This window comes from Trachinotus anak, unplaced genomic scaffold, assembly GCF_046630095.1.
Source record: "Trachinotus anak isolate AG129_WGS33_773 ecotype Australia unplaced genomic scaffold, CSIRO_AGI_Tana_v1 ptg000007l, whole genome shotgun sequence".
Classification (NCBI taxonomy): domain Eukaryota; kingdom Metazoa; phylum Chordata; class Actinopteri; order Carangiformes; family Carangidae; genus Trachinotus; species Trachinotus anak.
The window spans coordinates 1,135,447-1,156,350 of NW_027273858.1; the positions used below are offsets into that span (position 1 = coordinate 1,135,447).

General features: G+C 42.0%; 1 protein-coding gene across 8 annotated transcripts in view; it reads right to left on the reverse strand.

The window, feature by feature from the left end:
• wdpcp (WD repeat containing planar cell polarity effector) overlaps window positions 1-20,904 on the reverse strand; it is a 79,392-nt gene that overhangs the window by 56,750 nt on the left and 1,738 nt on the right. For 3 of the 8 annotated variants that reach the window (XR_011691292.1, XM_071479846.1, XM_071479841.1), the window contains exon 2: window positions 5,221-5,318. Coding sequence is in view for 3 of the 8 variants with exons in the window: in XM_071479846.1 (XP_071335947.1) it covers window positions 5,221-5,257 (37 nt within the window). In the remaining 5 variants the exon portion in view is untranslated. Of the gene's footprint in view, window positions 1-2,332; window positions 2,453-5,220; window positions 5,319-8,355; window positions 8,549-12,571; window positions 12,786-20,904 lie in introns of those variants that run through there. The other 5 variants (XM_071479847.1, XM_071479842.1, XM_071479844.1 and 2 more) reach the window with 4 other exon arrangements.

The following is a 20,904-nucleotide window of genomic DNA, read 5'->3' on the forward strand; positions in this document are numbered from 1 at the left end:
TCAGGGAACAGCAGGGCAACTGGGTTTTTTACAAGAGCAGATTTAAGACCCTCACAATTATATTGTGTAAAGCAGAAAAAAAGTTGGTGCATCATGCAGTGGGCTGTGCATTTCCCTTTTCCCTGTATCCCTCATCCTGGTGTCACTGTAGTGTTACTTCAGACCTGCATGTCTGGTAATCCTTGAAAACCTCTTGACCTTCACTGTTTTGGTGAACTGGGTAATTTAAATTAAATTAAATTCAGTTTTTTAAGCCCAGAGTGACTACGTTCATTTGAATTAGTCAGTTGCACAGGCTGCAGAATATATTTGATGCTGAAGTTTGTCTTATTTTGAATTGGCGCCAGTGTTTTTTGATCTCAGGGAAAACTGTGCTACAGCCTACAAACTACTGCAAAATGTAAAAAAAATAATCTTGTCTTGTTTTGACAAATTAAGGCAAATAACCTTTTTTCAGTGGATACCTTTTTTGTGGCTGCAAACTGTTCAACTAATACACAGATGGTTTTCACACTGTAGTGAAGCTGTTGACACTGAGGGTGTGTTTTTTTTATTGTTGCAGAGTAAAATTTGTTTATGATGAATTCAGGCTTGTTTTACAGGCAGATAAATTCCCTGTTATCTGGAGGAACATACTTTTGGCAGCATGTATTCTGTGTGGGAAAAATATTACTGATTATATTTTTCTTCTTGTCCTGTCTGTGGGGTTTCCCTATAGTATTGATGGCTTGTTATATTATAATATATTGCTGATGTATTTTGTTCTGTGCAACTGCACTTTGTCAAACTATTAACCAGTGCTACAGCTATAGCCAATACCACAGATACAACTGCTATTAAAACTAGAACAGCTGCTACTGAGTCAACACTACTGCAACTACTTCAAGTGCAAAGTGCTCAGCACATATTGCAACAGATATGTTTGTTGTATGTGTGGAAATTCAGAGTTCCCTCAACAATAAATAAAGCGTGGGTTGTCCCAAGAAAGATTAAAGGATGTGCAAGTGTGACAAGCGACAAATACTACAACTGGTGGTACTATTACTAATTACGCTACTAATTTATGGTAGAATTATTATTAACAATCCATATGAAAATATCTACTTGTGTGCCAACCCTAAAAAAATCTGGTCAATGTGAGTTCTCCAAAGTTTGGTGCTTTGAAAGTTTTAAAAGTTTGGTTTTCTGTTATCACTTGCACTTAGTTTGACGAGGACCATCTTTTTTATGTCCCTACTTTCCCATATATGTGATCCTCTAAGCTCAGAGCACTGTGTTAGATTAGACCAATTTCACCTTCAGCATATCTTTACACTGCATACATAAAGACGGTTTCTCTGAGTTTGTCTGGGGAAGCAGGAAAGGAGAATATTTTTTATATTTCAAAGACCAAGCTGTTATCCAGCGTTGTCTGAGGCATAATGTCTGTCATGTTGAACAAGACATGCAAACTGATTTTTACATAATACAGCAATAAAACCCCTGGATATTCCAGTGTAGCCTACATTTTGTCCTACATGGGGTGGACTCAGACTCAGCACACTGCAGCACGTGTATGAGAGGAGTATGTGCTCCTCAGTGTCCAGTGCAGAATCTCTGTATAGTGCAGCAAAGCTGTAGCAGTATTGCTGTGTTGGCCATTCATTTTGCTATCTGTGCAGCTAATGCTCTCCGTCTCTCCATCCACTCGCTCTCTTATTTTCTCTCTCGTTAACGCTGAGAGGGGACTCTCTCTTATCTTTCCCCTCTTGCTCCTCCTGGTGTGGGGAGGGGAAAAAAAAAATCTCATTTTGCCACTCAACCCCAAAACTAAAAGTCCCAACAAAAATACACATAGATAACACCGGGTGCCATGGAAACGCTGGGGCTAGCATGGCATGGCAGCATCGGCGTAACGAGTTTACTGACATAAGAGGATTCTTTCATCCTCTCCTAACCAGCTTTTTTTTTTTTTTTTTTAGAGGAAGTCAGCCCTTTTGGAGGGAAAACCTCATTTCAGCAAGCTTTCATTTAGTTATTGCCAGACTGGGTAGCCTAAAAGTTCTTGAGACCTTGTTCTGCAGCGCTGTCGGCGTCTCAGGGAATTTGTGGCAGAATAGAAGAAACAAGGGGGCTGACAGAGATACTGAAAATGGCAGAGCAAATCAGTGAGTGTGTGTCGGACAAGAATGATATGAGTGAGTCCATGAGCCCTGTGGAGGCAGATGTATCTGAGCAGGTAATAAAGAGAGATAGAGGAGAAGAGAGGCAGAGAGAGGGTTTGTTCAGGGAGAGGTTTGAACGACTTTGGCCTTCAGTCTGGTTCACATGACGAGTGTGTTTCTAACTGTACCTTCAATAAGATCCAGATCTGATGAGGCGACTTCCACTTCCTTTGATCCTGTTCTCTCTAGATGTGTCTGTGGGATTCATGACCAGCTTTTTGTGTTTCTTTTCATTTGTTATTGTTGCACTGCAGTAGTAGTACACACACACACACACACACACACACACACACACACACACACACACAAACAGAAACTCACTCATATTCTTTTACATCAAACTTGCAACACCAGAGATAACAGGCAGACGAGCATGAGTATCCCAACAATTAGCTTTTTATAGACTTTTGCAAGAATGCAAACAAACCAATTTACTGTTGTTCATGTTCCTATCCAAGAGGTGCATACATTTGCACAGTGGCACATACATATTTGCACATTTTACCATTTTAATTACAACTATTGATTATATAAAAGCTGCAAAACTGGCACAATGATTGCTCTCACATAGATGCACACAATAATTATGTTTAGATTCTTATCCATCTGCAGTGCCATCAGGGAGGCAGCTGATCAGTCCAGAATTAAATCTGCAGCATGACAACATACAGAGTCAAAAAGAACTAATTTCAGTGAAAAGAAGAACAAGGCGTCCTGTTAACAGATGGTCTGACCCCCACAGAGCCCTGATCTCAATGTCTGGGATCACAGGAAGAGACAGAAGACACCGAGACAAACTAAATCCACAGAGGGACAGTGACAAGGTCTTCAAGCACGGAGCAACCTTTTAAATACTTGGTGTAAGTGTGCCGAGGAGAACTGGTGCTGTTTTAAACACAAAGTGTGGTCACACCAAATATTGATGTGATTAGGTTTGTTTTGTTTACTGCATTTTGTATGAAATTAACGAAACATTAAAAAATATTCATGGCTGTATTTCCTCACTTTCACTCCTCTGTCCTCACAGTACTGTACAACACACACACACACACACACACACACACACACACACACACACACACACTGTACAGGTCCTGGACAGCTGCCACAATCACTCTGATTTCTGGCTGGGGTTGCCGTGGGTTACCTGTGCCCCTGCAGAGCTTTGTGGGGGTGTACAGCCAGTGTACAGAGGGCTTGGGTGGGTGGGGGGGGGGTGGGGGGGGGGGGGGGGGGGGTCTAGGTTATTGTAGCCTGTCTTTACACTAGTAAAGAGGCTGCTTTAACATCAAAGGAGGGGAGGAAAAACATACGACTCCTCTTTCAAAGACAGTCCACAGGAACTATGACCTTGTCTGCTCTCTGCATCTTTTTCTCTGCTCTTCTTTCACTGTCCCCTCTGGGTGCTCACTGAATGTGAGAGTGTGTGTGTGTGTGTGTGTGTGTGTGTGTGTGTGTGTGTGTGTGTGTGTGTGTGTGTGTACTGTATATGTGTGCAAAGAGGAACAAGAGCAACAAAATGTGCCCTCGCTTGAATATGTGTGTGCGTGTACCGGGGAGAGAAAGAGTCATAGACAAAACTTAAAGTAAATATTTATTTGAGACTGGTTCTCTCAGGACTGAAGGAGTGGAAGCCTTTCTAAATTATCTGGATTGCAGTCCTGTCACATCTCTCACTCTTTCTTGCTCTGAACTCAAACATCAAGACTTTTATTTAAGCTCACAGAATCTGACACTGAGCTATTGTCCTACACATGTTCTGAGTGCAGGGATAGATCAGGTCTGGCTACAGTGGGTATCCAGGTGGATACAGTGTAAACCTTGGTTTGGATCTGACTGTTGGTCTCTCTAAAATGCTGTTCTTTCATGTCATGTCATGTCCCTGGTGGAGGAATGGCATGTAATGACCTTTCTAACATATACTGTATAAAGTATAATGCATGTGCAAACCTCTGCCTATGCTGGAGCTTTCTGAAATGTATTACTTTAATGTTCACAATTTTTACTGTGAGTTAAGATCCATGTTAAAATACACACATATTAAAGTAGGAGCAGTGTTTCCTAATCACAAATGCTTGTCTGCCAGTGTTATATCCACAAAAAATTCCAAGATTCAGATCTGCATCAAAAACACATTTTCCTCCTAAAAACAAACAAACATGACCCAAAACAAATGCAACTACTTGGAAAAACTGCTTCATAACATCTACATCATTTACACTGATGTATTGAACAATATTTTCAGGAAAGTATTTCTAGAACAGAGCAATATACAGACGTCTCAGAGACTTTATTTGGTTGCACTGTGAGTGTCTTTGATTTCACTGGGTCCTAAAAAGTGATGGCGAAAGCAAAACAGGTTGTCTTGAGAGATACAGCCACATGATGGTGGTGAGAATGAAGAAAATTAGAGATAGTGATAGACTTGGTGGATTTAAGACATCTGAAATCTCTCATTGATTTTACCCACTGCAAACTCTCCTTGGCCAAGGTGAGAGGAAAATGTATGGTGTGGCTGGAGGGACAAACTGTGGCCCATCAACTGCTCTAAGCAAAGAAAAGCTTTGAGATGGAATGAACTCACTCAGTCTGTTACTTTTTTAATGATTGTTGGAACTGCAGAGTTGGTTTATATGCAGACATCATATTGACTTTCTTCTTCTTAATTGAATTTTGATGTTCATTAGTAGAGAAGGGGGATTTGTCATAATATGGGTGGTGTGATTTTAGCCGGATGTGCACAGGCATCAATGACACAAATAGCAGGTTGGACGGGTTGTTTGACAATCCACCACAGCTGATGTTGGCACTTAAATGTGACTACAGGTGGGTGTGGGGGGGGCATCTCACAAACTCAGCTGCAGCTATTACAATGCTGCACACTCTCTCGATGTCTTTACAACTTTAGAAAAGTCTTTATTGTCCCCTAGGGGCAATTTGGTTTGATGCAAAACACGTCACTTCTATGAGCAAAAAGGTTTTAAGCACCATTGAGTAGTGGCTTTGGGGTACTTACAGAAGTGTTGTTTACAGTCCAACCAATGAGAGCTCATAAGCAGCTGTGCTCAGTCAGCCCAGGGTCTACGAAGGCCGTGGTCCAGCTCTGGAGCTCCACTGCAACAAGAGAGAGACATGCCTGAGATGAAGACAGACTCAGAGACATTTTGTTTGACACTTCAAGAATTCTTTCTCACAGGTATGCACTCTCTCTCTCTCTCTTTTCCCATTCTCTCTCTCTCTCTCTCTCTCTCTCTCTCTCTCTCTCTCTCTCTCTCACTTACACACACACACACACACACATGCCAGAGGCAGTGTTGTCAGGCAGTGGTCCCATCACTGTGAGAAGAGTGATGTGGTAAATTACAGGGTTAAAGAGCTGCCATAGTGTGACTGACACAAGGCCATTGCAGTCTTGCATCATTCCCCCAACCATCAACACACACACGCGCACGCACGCGCACACGCACACACGCGCACACACGCACACGCACACGCACACACACACACACACACACACACACACACACACACACACACACACACACACACACACACACACACACACACACACACACACACACACAGCCATTCCCTTCTCACCTACCTGGCTCCGAGAGAGTTTGTCTGTCAGTTTTTCCTTCCCTTTACCTTTTCTCTTTTTTCCCCTCTTGTACCTTCACTTATCGTCCCTCTGCCTACTTGTCTCGTCCCTTTTTATCTTTTTTTCCCTCGTTCTTGTCTCCCATGTTTCTCTAAGGTTCCTGCTATTAGAAATGCATTAAGCTTTCTGACCCTGCCTCCAAGCTTTCACTCTCTCTTCCTGGCAATTTTTTACTCTCCTCATTCTTTGTCTGGTCTCAGTATTTCAGTGTGCCTGATTTTCCCTTTCTTTCTTGCACTTTTTACTCCACTCTTTATTGTCTCATCTCTCTCAAAGAACAGTGTTTCAAATTTTGTGACTTTTTTCCACAACCTTTATCTCTCGCAGACGCTCTCTCAGCCGCTGCCTGGTCTCGTTCGGGCTCTCGGAGAGAAACTTGGCAAACATGAAGAACATACACAGAGTTCATCCACAGACGGAGATAGGTTGGGTAACTGTGTGCAATTGTGAGTGTATGAGTGCAGATTTTCCAGTCTGAGGTGCCTTGAAGTTCCTGCCAAGTCTCAATCATAGACTACATGAACACATATACTCATGTATTCAGTAAACACACTCAGGCACTCAAGTCAGTCCTACACCACATACACTCCTATCTCTCAAATGTCTGATATTTGAACTCATACGGTGCATACGTATGCATGGAAAGGCATATACAGTCCGATGCATACTCGCCTATCTTTTAACCTTGTGATACCTGAGGAAATTTACACATACGCACATTTACATACATATGAAACCACACACACAGACTCACACCAGCTCTTATCTTCAGCATATCCTTGAGGGAGAAGTCCTCCAGCTTCCAGTGTCATATCAGAGCAAAGAAAGGTGGACAACATCTGAAAACACAAGATATGCCACTGACGGAAGAGGGAGATAATGAGAAGTGAAAAACTGGATAAAACAAAGAATCCAAGTGTCTAATGTAACCGAGGAAGACGTCATGGGAGGCCTGTGGATGCTGAGAGAACAGATAAGCTGAGTGTCTGTGTGGTGGAGAAGAGACTTGTGCAAACTCTCTGGAAAAGATCCCGTCCCATAAACACATCAGACAGTTCAGAGAGAACTGGTGCAAAATTGCAGCTATCGGGCGCTAAGGGTTGTAAAAGTACCTTAATTGCCGCCATGAACAGTTTGACACAGCCACCGCTGATGTAAGTGAGCAGGTCAAATCAGTGGGTCAAACTACAACAACTACCTTCCATTTTTTTCCACATTAGCAACACGCATCCATCCGTTTCATCTCACCCCTCACACATCTGGTGTTTGCGAACAAATCTGAAAGGATGGATATTTGTTCTCCTTCATCATTGAGTCCATCCTCACCTCCTCCATCACCATCTGGTACGCTGCTGCCACGGAGAGGGACAATAACAGACTGCAGCGTATCATCCACTCTGCGGAAAAGGTGATTGGCTGCAATCTTCCATCCCTCCAGGACCTGTACGCCTCAAGGACTTTGAGGCGTACAGGGAAGATTGTAGCTGACTCCTCCCACCCTGGACACAAACTCTTTGAGTCACTCCCCTCTGGCAGGAGGCTGCGGTCCTTCAGGACCAAAACCTCTCGCCACAAAAATAGCTTCTTCCCATCTGCTATCAGCCTCATCAACAAGGCTAGAGAGCCCCACTGTTGCTGATCCCCCTGATCCTCAATTGCACCAATCACCAGAAAAAATTCCTCGTATGTGAAAACATACTTGGCAATAAAACTGATTCTGATTCTGATTCTTTTAACGGCATGTAAATACACTTAACAAAATCAGTACGACTCGAGTGCAACATTTCCAGAGAATAGATTAGATTTTTGATACTGATTACCTATCATCACTTTTCTTTCAACAATATTCTCAATATTGCTTAACATGGACTTTCCTGGAAGATGTAACAACCCTATAGGTTTATAATATATGTTTACACGTTGTTTTAATACTACATTACCCATGAGCATCAGTCACCGCAGCAACGGAGAAGACACCAGTCATAGGCACAAATCAGAGCATCAGAAAAAAACGTCTTGTTGTCGCAGTTGTTAAAAAAAACAGACCTCAGTATTTGCTGAATTCCACCACAAACAATCCAAAGAGTAAAAGTAAGTCAGCTGAAGCTGCAGACTGTAAAATCACTGTTGTTCTCAATAGTAGAATCTTAGGTTTCCACATGTTGTTGGAGGGTCAGGCCACAGAATTTAAGCTCAGTGATTGGATGTTTCTTGTGGAAATGCACCATGGGAGTCATAGTTAATGTCTCCCCTGCAATTTTTGTGTACACAAGCTTGTCCCTTTGACTTTTCATCTAAGAACCAGATATTTTAATGCAGTTGTTAATGTTTTGGACGGAAAATTTAACTGAGAGGGTTTCATAGTCGTAGAACCGGTCCCACTGTGACACTGTCTACGGGAAAAATGAGTGGGACTTTTACTTTCAGAACCAGGGGTTCCCAAAAGTCTCCTCCCACTGCACAAATCTATGGGCACAACACTTGACCTACATTGTTCTGTAGTGTACTGTGGTGTGTCGTAAACACTGTAGACTGTAGGGGCCACTGACAGGGCCTCAGAGGCCTCATGTTCTTGTCAAGTTCTGTTATTCTTCATCCTCTCTCCCCCTCAGCGTCTATCAGTCTCTCAGTCTCTACTTCAGTGGTTTTGTGGAGGACCTAAGGCGTTACAGGACTCGTCCCACTGAGGAGAGAAGAAGAGACGAACTGAAGACTAGGTTTTGCAGAGTGAAAGTGCTGTGAGGTCTGGCGGCAGTTTATGCACTTAACTACACACACACACACACACACACACACACACACACACACACACACACAGGTACAGTGTATCTTCTCAACTGTCCCATTACAAGACAGAGGGTTTGGAGGAGGAGAGTGGAGGGTGGGCAAAGTGGCGCCAGGCAGCAGGCCGACAACCTGTCTCACACACACACACACACACACACAAACACACTTAAAGTCCCACAGGAGCCTATTCAGCTGTCGGTGGAGGAAGAATAGAGGTGATGGACAGGCAGAAGAAAATGAGGTAAAGGTAATACTATACAAGAGAGGTGACAGGTACAGTCACTTTGCATGGATGTGCATATGTGTGTGTATATTTTACATGACATGTCAATCAGCGGGGAAATGAATCCGGAGTGACATGACCGCTGGGTAAGTCTCATTGTCAAGTGACGTGAGTATGTGTGTTTCTCAGAATATGTGTGTGTGTGTGTGTGTGTGTGTGTGTGTGTGCGTACACAGGCACATGCAAATGTGTATGTGTGTGAGCAGAAGAAACCAGCAGATCACTTGAAGTAACACCAGTTCAGGTTTGGGGGCATGTGGAGGTGAGGAGTTGAAAAGTTCAGGTTTCCAGAGAAAAAAAGCAACAGATTCTTTTTTTGCCATATAATGAAACTCAAAGCAGAATTACTGCCTCGTGGTTGTTTGCCTCCACCAACAAGTCAATTTGCAGGAAATATGGTCATGATCTCCCCCTTAAGTTCCTGAGTTACAGCACTGAATAACAGCCAGAAGTGTTTTTGCAGTGCATTATGATGTCACAGAGAAGTTGACCTTTGACTGTTTGTATATAAAATGTCATCACTTCATCATTTTCATCATCACCTATTAGACATTTGTGTGAAATTGTGTCATAATCAGCGATTAATTCTTGAGTTATGGCCAAAACGTCTTTTGTGAGGTACCAGTGATCTTGACCTTTGACCATTAAAATCTAATCTGTTCATCCTTGAATCCAAGTGAATGTTTGTGCCAAATTTGGAGAAATTCCCTCAAAGTGTTCCTGAGATATCATGTTCACAAGAATGGGACAGAACATATACAAGTGATCAGACAGGAACACACTGGTAGAGAGGATCATAATTATCATACACTGCATTTTCTTTTCTAGGACAAAAACCTGTTTGCAGATTAATAATAAAATTATGAATTTATCATTTCAGCTCAGCAATTCTGCTCGCTAAGGTCGTATTATCTTTTCAGATAAGGACTTATTTACCCTCTCGAAAAGTAAAAACAAAAAAATATTACTACGATTTTTTGCATAAGTGGTCACAATAACGTTGTTACAAGTGGAAGACATCTCATTTACATCTGTTTCCTTTTATAAGCGTGTGAATATCTTTGTTCTTTTGCTCAGATTTAAATTTGTGAATAAAGTTTTGTGATTTGTTGGTCTATTACAGAGGCAATGTGGACATCAAGTGCTTCTGAATTTCACTAGTTAATTGAAGATATTAATTTAGTAGCCATGAAATCTAGAATGTAATTCTTAAACACAATCTTGCAGCGTCTGTGCAGTGGGTCTGTGTGCTTGTGTGCAGAGAAAGACAGACACAGGGAGACAGAGAGATGAGCTGAAGCTTCTCTAAGCAGATGTGTAAACGTCATTAGAGAAGGTAATGGAGGGAAGTGGGGGGAAAACCTACTCCAGCAGAGGTATTTACCCAATGCCTGGAGCAGAAACACAAACACTGCACCAGTAATGACTGAGACAGAGGGACACAGAAGGACAGAGAGAAAGAGATGTTTGGTGGAGTATGTGCAATCAGGTCTTGATGAGGCAGAAGATCTGTTGAAAAAGATAAAAGGGAAAAGCGAGGGAGACCTCTGGCTCCATTATGCCGACAAAATGTTCAACTAAGGAGACTAAATTTCCACATTCAGCCAGGATTCCACTAAACCAGCAATGGTCGTATTTCCCTCCCGTTCAGCTAATAGGCCTAATCCTGGCAAGTGTTTCACTAAAAGCCGAGTGCATCTGCCCTATAGCCACGCCCAAGGGCAGGAAGGCAATACTTCCAAACCAGCAGCACAATTGCAGGCTGACTTCAAAGAGATTCTCGGGGACTCTGCGGCTCTCCGGTGTCTGTCCCCCGTCACCGCGAAGGTGACACGTGTCACACTGACCGTGGTTTTGTTTATGTTGTTGGATTTTCTTCTTTTAAAGCTGTTTAGTTCCCTGTTGTTCGACCCTCACCTCCTGACCACAAACACACGTATAAACGCTAAACACACGCATGGACTCACACACTGACACAAATGATGAAATATGTCCATTAGTGTGCACACATGTGCAAAAAATAAAATTAAATAAATAAATATACTGCTCAAACCAACAAAAAACAACATACCTATGCTCAATGCATATACAGCATATATACCTAATTTCCCCCTGTGGAAGTATTCTGATTCTGATTCACACTGTTCATACACATGTACAGTTACAGCTCATTTAAGTGTCATTCCTGGTAATTATCTCTTTGACACAGTCTTCTCATTTTCATAAATATATTTTAACTGTTTTCAAAAGCTTTGGAAGTACTGGTTACAAGTAAACTACAGCACTATTTCTTGCAAATCAATTTTGTGTGCCAAATATTTGTACTTTCAAAAGTTTTAAGAACAAGGCCATACTTTATAGTTTTGTTATGTCAAAGGAAAAAACCAACAATGTGTTGGTCAATCTCTCAAGACTTTGACTTCCTCAGCCTGTCTGAGTCTCAGCATGAAGCCCAATTTTTCAAAATTTCAAAAGTTAATTGTGACGTTTTAGTGAATATTACTCAAACTGGAGGAAATATTTACTGGGGACTATTTCCAGCTGAAGATTTGTTCTACTGTTACTCACTGCAGCTGGATCATAATGACGGAAAATGTCACCTAGTGCCATGTTGTGGCTCACCAATGTGTTTTAACAGTTTTTTGCACAATAGTAAAGCTCTATAGCACAAGGGAAAAAGACACATCAGCTTTTAGCTACACCAACAATACTTAATAGTGGCATCAAGTCATTATTGGGTTGGGTCTTTTTGTGCACTAGAGAAAAACAAAACAGATTATTTCCAGCCTTTTCATTAAAAGCAACAGTAATAATCAGGCTGACAGTTTTTTTCCCCTGGGCATCAATCAGAAAGCCATAACTGACTTGTCATTAGACAAAAAGTGAATTTGACTACTCGACCATTTGTGGCTATCTGCCCAAACGGCAAAAGTACCAACTGCACAGCCATTAGCTTTATGCTAGTTATCAATGGATGCATTGATCATGTCTGTGGGAATGTGACTGTATGTATTTCTGCTCAGTTCAGCCTCTGACAGAACCCAGAACCCACCAGAAACTCCAGTTCTGCTATTTTCCTCTGGTTTATCTGCTTTTCCCTCGAGCTGAAACATTTTAAATTCGTGCTGACGCATGTTTGCACCAGTTCGCCCAACAAGGAAAAAAATTTGCATCGAATCACGTCTTTCCTCTGGCATCAACTGTAAACCTTGCTTCAGGTTCTGCCTGAACACACACGTCATGATTATGTCGTCAGTTGAAGATAAAATTATACGTATTTGTAGATCAGAAAATACTTCATTTTTAAGGATGATCGAAAAGAAAACAACAGGCCACAATAAGTGTCTGTGTCTCTGCAGTAAACAATGTCCTGTAGCTGTATTTCTCACTGTGTACAAAAGCACCAAGTCACATACAGCTCAGCTAAAGCTTTTCCACGACTGCTGTACACAAACGCATGTGTACTTTAGGTACACAAAAAACAACCACACACACACCTGTCAAGGGCTCAGGAGGATGAGGTCCTTTAAAGTTGTTCTCAGATGCACAGAGCGAGATGGACCCTGGCGAAACGAAAGGTCACGATGAACGTCCCCTAGACTTTTCAGCGGTCTTATTCCCCCGTCACATACTCACACACATGCTGTCTGTCACCTCCCAGACGAGGCCATGACACCTTGGACACCTCTCAGCGGGCAGCGCCTCCCTCTGCCTCTCTCTCTCTCTGACAGGTTGACATGGCACAGAGCGGTCGGACGTCGGTGCCACTCGGACCAAGAGGTTTGTTCTCTTTGCTGTGACCTCAGAGATGGATGCCGGTGTCATATCTCCCTTCTCCCCCTGCTGCAGTCTAGAAGTAGGAATAAAATCCTTTCTGTCGTTTACTCCCTTCTTTCCCTTTACCTGGCAGTTGTCTATCACACTTCATCACTACAGTATGAGCTTTAGGCAGGGGTTTTCAAACTGGCATTGTTCTTTATTTGGGGTTTGCAATGAACTTAATCGGGAGATAAAACAAATTCAGTAGCTCACAGTTATTTTGTTTATTGATTACAGTAACCCAATCCTCATCTAAAATTACCAAAAACAAATGTCTTAAATTGTTTTGTTTGTCAGTCAAATAAGTCAAAAATCCTAAAGGTATTTCACAGACAATAAAGGTATTTCACAGACAATGGTGTTAAAAATTTGGGAATCTACAAACGTTTAGTATTTCACTTTGTAATGACAACAGTCACTTATCAGAACTGCTATTTGTTTTTTGTCGATCAACTAACTAAGTATTTTAGTATTAGCCGATTGGACTCATTTGCTCAGGATAAAGCTTCACTTCAGTGTCAAACTGCAGTAATGTGTTACTGGTTGGATTTCAAAGACCTCAATACCTGCAATGACATTTGTAAACTGATCATAGAGCTCAAGGTATCTTCAAAATAATACACACACTATTCAAAAACAAAAAAAAACAGGGTTGATGTCCAGCTCCGTTCTTACAAAGCCTTTGTTCCTCCTCTGTTTCCTGACACATTCTGAGTTTGAGGAAAGTTCTCCCTGTCAGCATGGAGTCTGGTAATTTGTCATCTGCAGTAAGGGGTCAGTTAAGCTGCTGCTGAGGTCTGAAATCAGCAGAATGGAAGCATGAAATAAGACAATTGTGCACACATATATGCACATACACACAAGCCCACAAACACACATCTGGCTATTCTCCATCTGTCAGAAAGCCCAAACATCCAGCCGTGCGTGAAAACAGCCCTGCCCTGCCCAACACTCATCCTTAGAGAGTACAGTCATTGTGGAACTGAACGGCATGGCCTGTGCACTATGACACACACACGCACACACAAACGAAGACTCACACAATTGTCCACTGACTTAGACACACTCACACTGAAACACTGCTTGTTGTGCTCTGTTTGCCCCTGAGAAGTTCCTTGCTCACTTCATTTTGTCAGACACAAATACATGAAGACTGCTTCTCTCTCTCTCTCTCTCTCTCTCTCTCTCATACACATACACACACACACACACACACACACACACACACACACACACACACACACACACACACACACACACACACAAAGGGAAATTCTACAACACTGATTTCTGCTGTTTATCCAGGACAATAGCGGGGCTCTGCCTGCACTGCTGGGTCAAGTCGTGTCTTGTCAGACCCTGTATCCTCTTTCCATCGAGCCTGACGCTTACGAGCACCACAGGTGCCTGAACTGGGCCCCATGTTAAACACATTCACCCTGCAGTTAGACCTGTCTGACGTAAAGAGAACAGGCTCCTCTTTCACATCAAACGACCATCCAGCCTTCCCTTCAATTCAAACAGAGTTGAGGTTGAGATAAATGGTTACAGTTGAAGGTAGGAAGTAAGAAAAAAATGAAAACATTGTCCTGAATTTAAAATTCAAAATTAACTTATTCAAGAACGTACTTCTCCCCCTTTCTTGTATTTGTACTTTTTCACTCATCATTGTGCATCTGTATTAACAAAATGTCAAATATCATCATAATGGCTGTGACTCTGACATCAGATTTCTTACTATGGTTCCTGGCATCAGATATAAATGGATGCAAAAGTAAAATCCATAAATACAACAGAACTGTCCCTATGGACTTGTGCCATATTGACAATATCTCATGGTTTTCCTTTCACTCGTAACACCATCTGTACATTTAGTCATCTTCATTAGAGGCTCTGTGTGACAAGCACTTGAGAGCTTAGCAGTTAAAACAACACATCACATTAAAACATCATCTGGGAGGGTAAAAACCAATGCTCACACAGGGGAAGTGATTTTGACAGATGATGAGCAAGTGTTGGTTTAAAAGCTTTCATGTGTTGCTATTGTAGAATTCACTGTTTACAGACTTGAGCCAACCACATGAAGAAATGTGTTTAAAGTAGATACCTAATGGAGTTTACAAGTCAGAATCGGTTAATGAACAGCGGTAATCAAAAGTAATAAATATATTTTAGCAACACTCTCCACCCACTGAGTAAATACTGAGAGGTCTGGACGTCCTGCCCTGATGTCACAGTCTCAATCCGACCCACAAGCCTGTGCAACCATTCAAACACAAACCGGCGTCAGACTAACCATGTGAAACTCCTCAGCTTTCTGCGTGTGAGATGACGATCACAGACAGTGAGGATGAATTAGTGTGTGACCACTGTGACAAATTTCCCACCGCCATTCTCTTTAATGTGTGACAGGTCCTTCACCCCCCCCCTTCTCTCCCATACATGTACATAGGCTTAACGTCGTCTGGGCGGGCCGATCCCGCCGGCTCACTGTCGGCACGGCAACGAGCGCTATCCTGGCTAACATCTGCTGCACGACCCGGGGCCACTCAGAATGGGCCTTAATCCCCACACAGCCATGTTGTGGGGGAAAACATTCTTTCCTTTTAGTGAGTGCAGACAAACAGGGACAAGCAGTGTTGCTGGTAACCTGCAGGCAACCAGCCTCTTGGAAGGACCGGGAATGTTGTCGGTTACGTGGCCCCCAATTGTGCCACGGCCCATTATGGCTGTGCAGAAGGGTGTGACCGCCAGCATCGGCAGCGAGTTGCCGTCACTGGTCCAGTTGGATGGATTTGGGTTGAGGTTAATGAAAGGTGGTGCGAGTGGGCTAGGTGGGGTGGGTCAGGGGGAGTTTATCAGCCAGCCTTGTGGCGCTAAAACAACAGTTGCATTTATAAAAGACGAGAAGCACCTTCCATCCTCTCTGGTGTGAGTTTGCTGCCACATCAACTGGCTGCGGATCCAGGACACTGTTGCTGTCGCATTTTTGGTCATCCTTCAGTGAGTTTTTAAAAAAGTGTGTTGGTCGCTGTCAACAGCAGAGGGAATGGAGAGCGGGCTTCAGCTAGGACCGATGCAGAATGTCAACATGTGGCAGTTTGGTGCCCTCTTGTGGCCAGAGGTGCTGAAGGTGCAAACAAACACATTCTCACACTGAAAAAACTTGAACACCGAGAATCACTCAAAGTCATAACATGACAAGCGAACAGCTCCTCTCTGAAACAAGCCGAGCCTTGATCCTTCATATTACTGTTTCGGATAAAAATCTTTGGCTGTGACGCACAAAGGAAATGAAGACACAGCCCCATCAATCAGTCCATCAACTGCTATAAAATATGTATTTGTCTTAACATGGAGTTTGATTCCGTCAAACCTATTTCACGGACCATTTCCCTACGCAAACACCTCAGGGAGACAAATGGAGAGAGGGAGAGTGTGGTTGAGGCTCGCTCAGAGGAAGAAACACCTCCGAGGATGGCTCAGTGTGTGTATACAATATGAGATTTAATTGAATAGTTCTGCATCAGTGCCAAGAAGTTACTTGGTGTATTTTTGGGGGTCTATGTTCTTTCTGATTGAGAGCTTGGTTGTCTTTTTTCCCCCCACAGCAAGCCAACACTTGGCCAGAAACAAAGTCCTTCTCAGGTTTCAATCACAGGCAATCAGTGAGGGAGAAACTCAGAGAGGTAGTAGGTACACTGAGGCAGATTGGAAACATTCATACGCCTCCAGGCCTTGTCCTCAAAGTGCCAAAGCTACACAATGACAACAGCTCAAATGGATCTGCAGGCTATTTCTGGAAGCAACCAATTCATGATATTTCAGCTCAGGAGACGTGCACTGCTTAGCCTAAAACACAAACGAGACTAACATATCTTATACACAAAGGGAATTATTGAAAGGTATGTCATATACAGTATGTTGAGTGATTACATGGGACCTTGGTCATACAGGAATTAAATAATAATGAATCGTGACTCATTGAACTACTAGAGTTATAATTTTGTTCTTGTATAGCCTAGGTATGGATACAGTCTTTCCCATATAACATGACAGTTCTAGACAGATTAAGCTTTTTTTGAACACCATGAGTGGGAGCACAATTTCTTACAACAGCTGCATTTATAAAACTATAATGGCTTTAAAGATAGATGAACTCATTTTCTGAAGTCAACCATTTCTCCAGCTGGGTTGCCTTTATGTTAATCATCATAGAAATATCTTCAAAAAGGAGACAGAGTGGTTTACTTGTACTACATTTTTTCTTTCCCTAGGATTTTAAAAAGCGTAAAGTGTTTTATCTCGTTTGTTCCCTTTTGTTCTTCCTCTTAAGCCCTTTATTAATTCTGTTTTTAAAGTGCTATATAAATATAGTTTGTTTGCTTGCATTGTTACACCAGACATAGATTTATTTTGGTGGCTATGAGAAAAAGGTAGATGATATTGCTGTTTAGCTTCCGATTACAACCTTGGATAAGATTTTTATAAATATTTTTACAACATCAACAAGCTAATTTACAGAGATTGTGACTGTCCCAAATCCCAAACCAGAGGAAAATAAGCTTTAAAACAACATAGAATAGTGCGTTCAGCCTTGCAAAAAGCTTATGGGCCTACTTCTGTATGTACTCTGCAATCAAACATAGTTTGTAGTCATGTAGTCAGCAGATTTCAGAGTGACAATTTGAAGTCATCAGCCCAGTTCTTGGAGGCAAGACTACTGCCACAGCAACAAGTGTTTTCGGAGAGTCTTCACCACAAATCCATCAACACCACTTTCCAAATGCTCTGGAAAGTGACAGCCAAGAATGACTATGACTAACTACAGGCATACACTGACATCTAGTGTATTATTATGGTTATTGCAAATGAGAGCAAATGACAGGACGGGGCCATGCAGGTTCATTTTAAACAACACCACTACTGTCTGCATTACAGTGTAGATAAAAAAGGGAACAAAAATTATCTGCTCCATCTGATCTAAAGCTTCATCAACTAATCTGACACAGAAACATGACACTGCTAAGACACAGATATGCCACGAAGTAGGCAGAGTGATGGAACAGGGATACAGAAGTTGAATACGATGGGAGATAGTAGTGACAATAATGTAATTATCCACTGTGTTTGTGTGCTGTTTATGTGTTTATGTGTGCACTCATGTGGATGCAGCCTGCTATCTCAGTGTCTTCTGGTGCACTGTGAGGGCTATTTGGTCTTGTAAGGGAGATAAGAGGGCGATTTTGAGGCCGGTGTGTGTGCTGGCTATCTGCTTCGCAGCTGCCAACGTAACAGGGTCACTCAGGTGCACTCTGCGGGGACAAGTGGAGGAGTAGAATAGGAGGAGATAAAGTGGGAGCGGATAGAAAGGGTGGAGATGAAGGAGGCGAAACGACGAGGGAACAAAAGAAGAGGAGGAGATGGAGTGGACAAAGGACAGAGAGCGGGGTCAGCAGAGGAGGCAGACACTGTGCAGACAGAGACGTGCTGCTGGTCATGTTGCAATGTGCTTATCAAGATTTTTGGAGTGTACTGTGTATGTGTGCACGTGTGTACATGAGTCAAATCTAGGCTGAGCTTTGGGTATGTGCATAACTGTATGCATGTGTACGCGGGTGTGTAGCTCAGGATCTGTGTGAACTTTCCCACTCTCCTCGCTTCTGTGGGGCTCCAGGTCTTGCTGTGTGGGTGGGACAAAATATCTACAATAGCAATTGTTTTCACAGCACACACACACAGAGGATCAGGCCGGCGTGGCTAACTGGCACCAGATATTATCATGTGTGCCGCTGCTGTTTTTGGTTTCATTCTGATTTCCTCTTTACAAAGACGAAGTATGCCTAATCCCCTCATGTCAACCTGACTGTGGAGACTGCCAGTGAAGAAAATAAACATTGGAGTCCAACTTGTCAAATAACATTTACAGCAACAACAGACTCTTTCAAATGTGCCCTTATGTAAAGTCATAACTGTCACAAATCATCTGACAAGTTAGGGGGATTTGAGGTGATTTTGATGGCTATGCACGGTCATGACTGCACCTGACACAGAGTGCACTGAAAGGCTAATGAATATCTCTTAGGGAACAATATTCTGATTCTGAGAGCAGGCCTCGCCCTAAAACAGCAGATACAATCCAAAATATGTACCTTACTCTGGGCTCTCAAAAGACTAAGCTCCAATCTATGCAGGCAGAACAGAAGTAGGACAGAGCAACACTGACTAATTCAAACACAAGGATGTTGTGGACCAAATACATCAGTATACATCAAAAATTATTAATGCACAATAATTTTTTTAAAAACAGAATCAAAACATGGCAGTCAGTGTTCACTACTCTCAGTCAGAAGACTGGACAAAGTCTGGAACAAGTATGAAACTGTCATAGAAATGAAATGTAGAACAGGTGCCTGTCCACAGTGGTACTAAATAATAACCAAACTATTTTCAATCTAATTTCATATCATGATACAAGTACTATATTGATACGCACCCGGGCTGAAACGGCAGAATACCCTATTCCACCTCTAAAAAGAGTGATCAATACTTAACTGATCCTGTATATCACAATGATGTATAACAGAATAAAATGTAATCAAATGGCTTAAACAAAGGTTAACCTCAAGGCCACTGTGTTCTTTTAATATCTCCTCACTCGTAGATGTGTCAGCTCCTGATATCTTCTTTTGACAGGTGGCATCATTTCTTCATTTTGTGACAGAAAACTTTTACTCCTCTGGACCAACCTTTTAAAGACTCCCATATTTAATTTGCACTTTAATTCCAGGATTTAAATCTCAAACTTCCAGCATCTTAAACTTCAGATCAAAATCTCAGAATGGCACAGTGACATATAGAGCACAAATCAATCAATACATGAATGTTTTGTTTTTTTACAATAGCATTCTTTGTTTTGTCCAAACTATTCCTGCAGATTGTTAGATTTTAAACAGCATTGATTAATTTGAACTTAAATTTGAATTTAAACTTTGGCTGTCTAGCCTTGTTGCAGCTTGAAACGAGGTTGAGAAGAATCAACCACATGACGAAGTTACAGGTTGTAAAAGTAAAAGAATGAGTTGGAAACACTACAATGCTCCATGGAGCTGAGGGGAAGACAGAGTTGAGCCACAATTCTCTAAGGGCTCATCACTACAGGAGCTACACTGTCATTTAACATTATCAATACAGGAGTATTGATAGATGGGGCTTTACAAAATGTTCAGGTCTGGAAACCACTGTAATTGCCATTACCAGGATTTCAGTAAGATGATTTAATTGCACTTATTACGATTGAATGACCATTGTTAAGAGGATGTCAATCTTCCCTCACCTCTCTGGGCATTGGACAAAAAGTTGCACTCACTCTGGAAAGAGCAGGTGAGTTAAACCAAAAACTGGACCATCAAAAGAAGTAGACCAAAGCAAATTTCAAGGCTCTACCGATCAATGTAATTCACCCACAGTGCAATCATACAGCACTGCCAGCCAACAGACAGCTGTGAGCACCTGTTTGTCCCACACTGACACCCATGACAGCCGTAAGCACATGCCACACAGAGGGGTAAAAATGTAACTGGAGCTGAGAGGAAGACTGCCAGGCTGTGGCAGCTGCTTCAAACAGCTTTGAATCCAGCTATCACACGCAGAGCCTTTTGAGAAGGGAAGCGTCCGTGTCAGTCCCTGTCACTGGCAGATGGAGACACGAAAAGCAAGGCCAGTTTTGGGCTCTGGATGAAAAATTGGTGGTGGCTCTGGTTCATTTTGTGCTGTTAGATTGAAAGATAGAACAGCAGGATGTTTGACAAAAAGGAAAATATTATTATAACATGAAAATGTCACCTTTCAGACTGAGGGCAGAAATTGTGGGCCTAGACCTAACTGGTCTTGCATAATTTTTAAAGAACAGTGGTATAACCGCAGCACAGTAACTGAAAACCAAATTTACATTGTTATATTATTGGGCTTAAAAACATTTACTCAATAACTGTGTGCCATCAAACCACGTGTTATTATATTCTGTTGCAGTCGTAAAAAAATAAAATAAAATAAATAACTGAAAAATTCTTCTAATTACTAATGATGAACTAATGAAAATTTTACATAATTGTATTCTCCCATTCTTATGCAATAAAAATACATGAAAT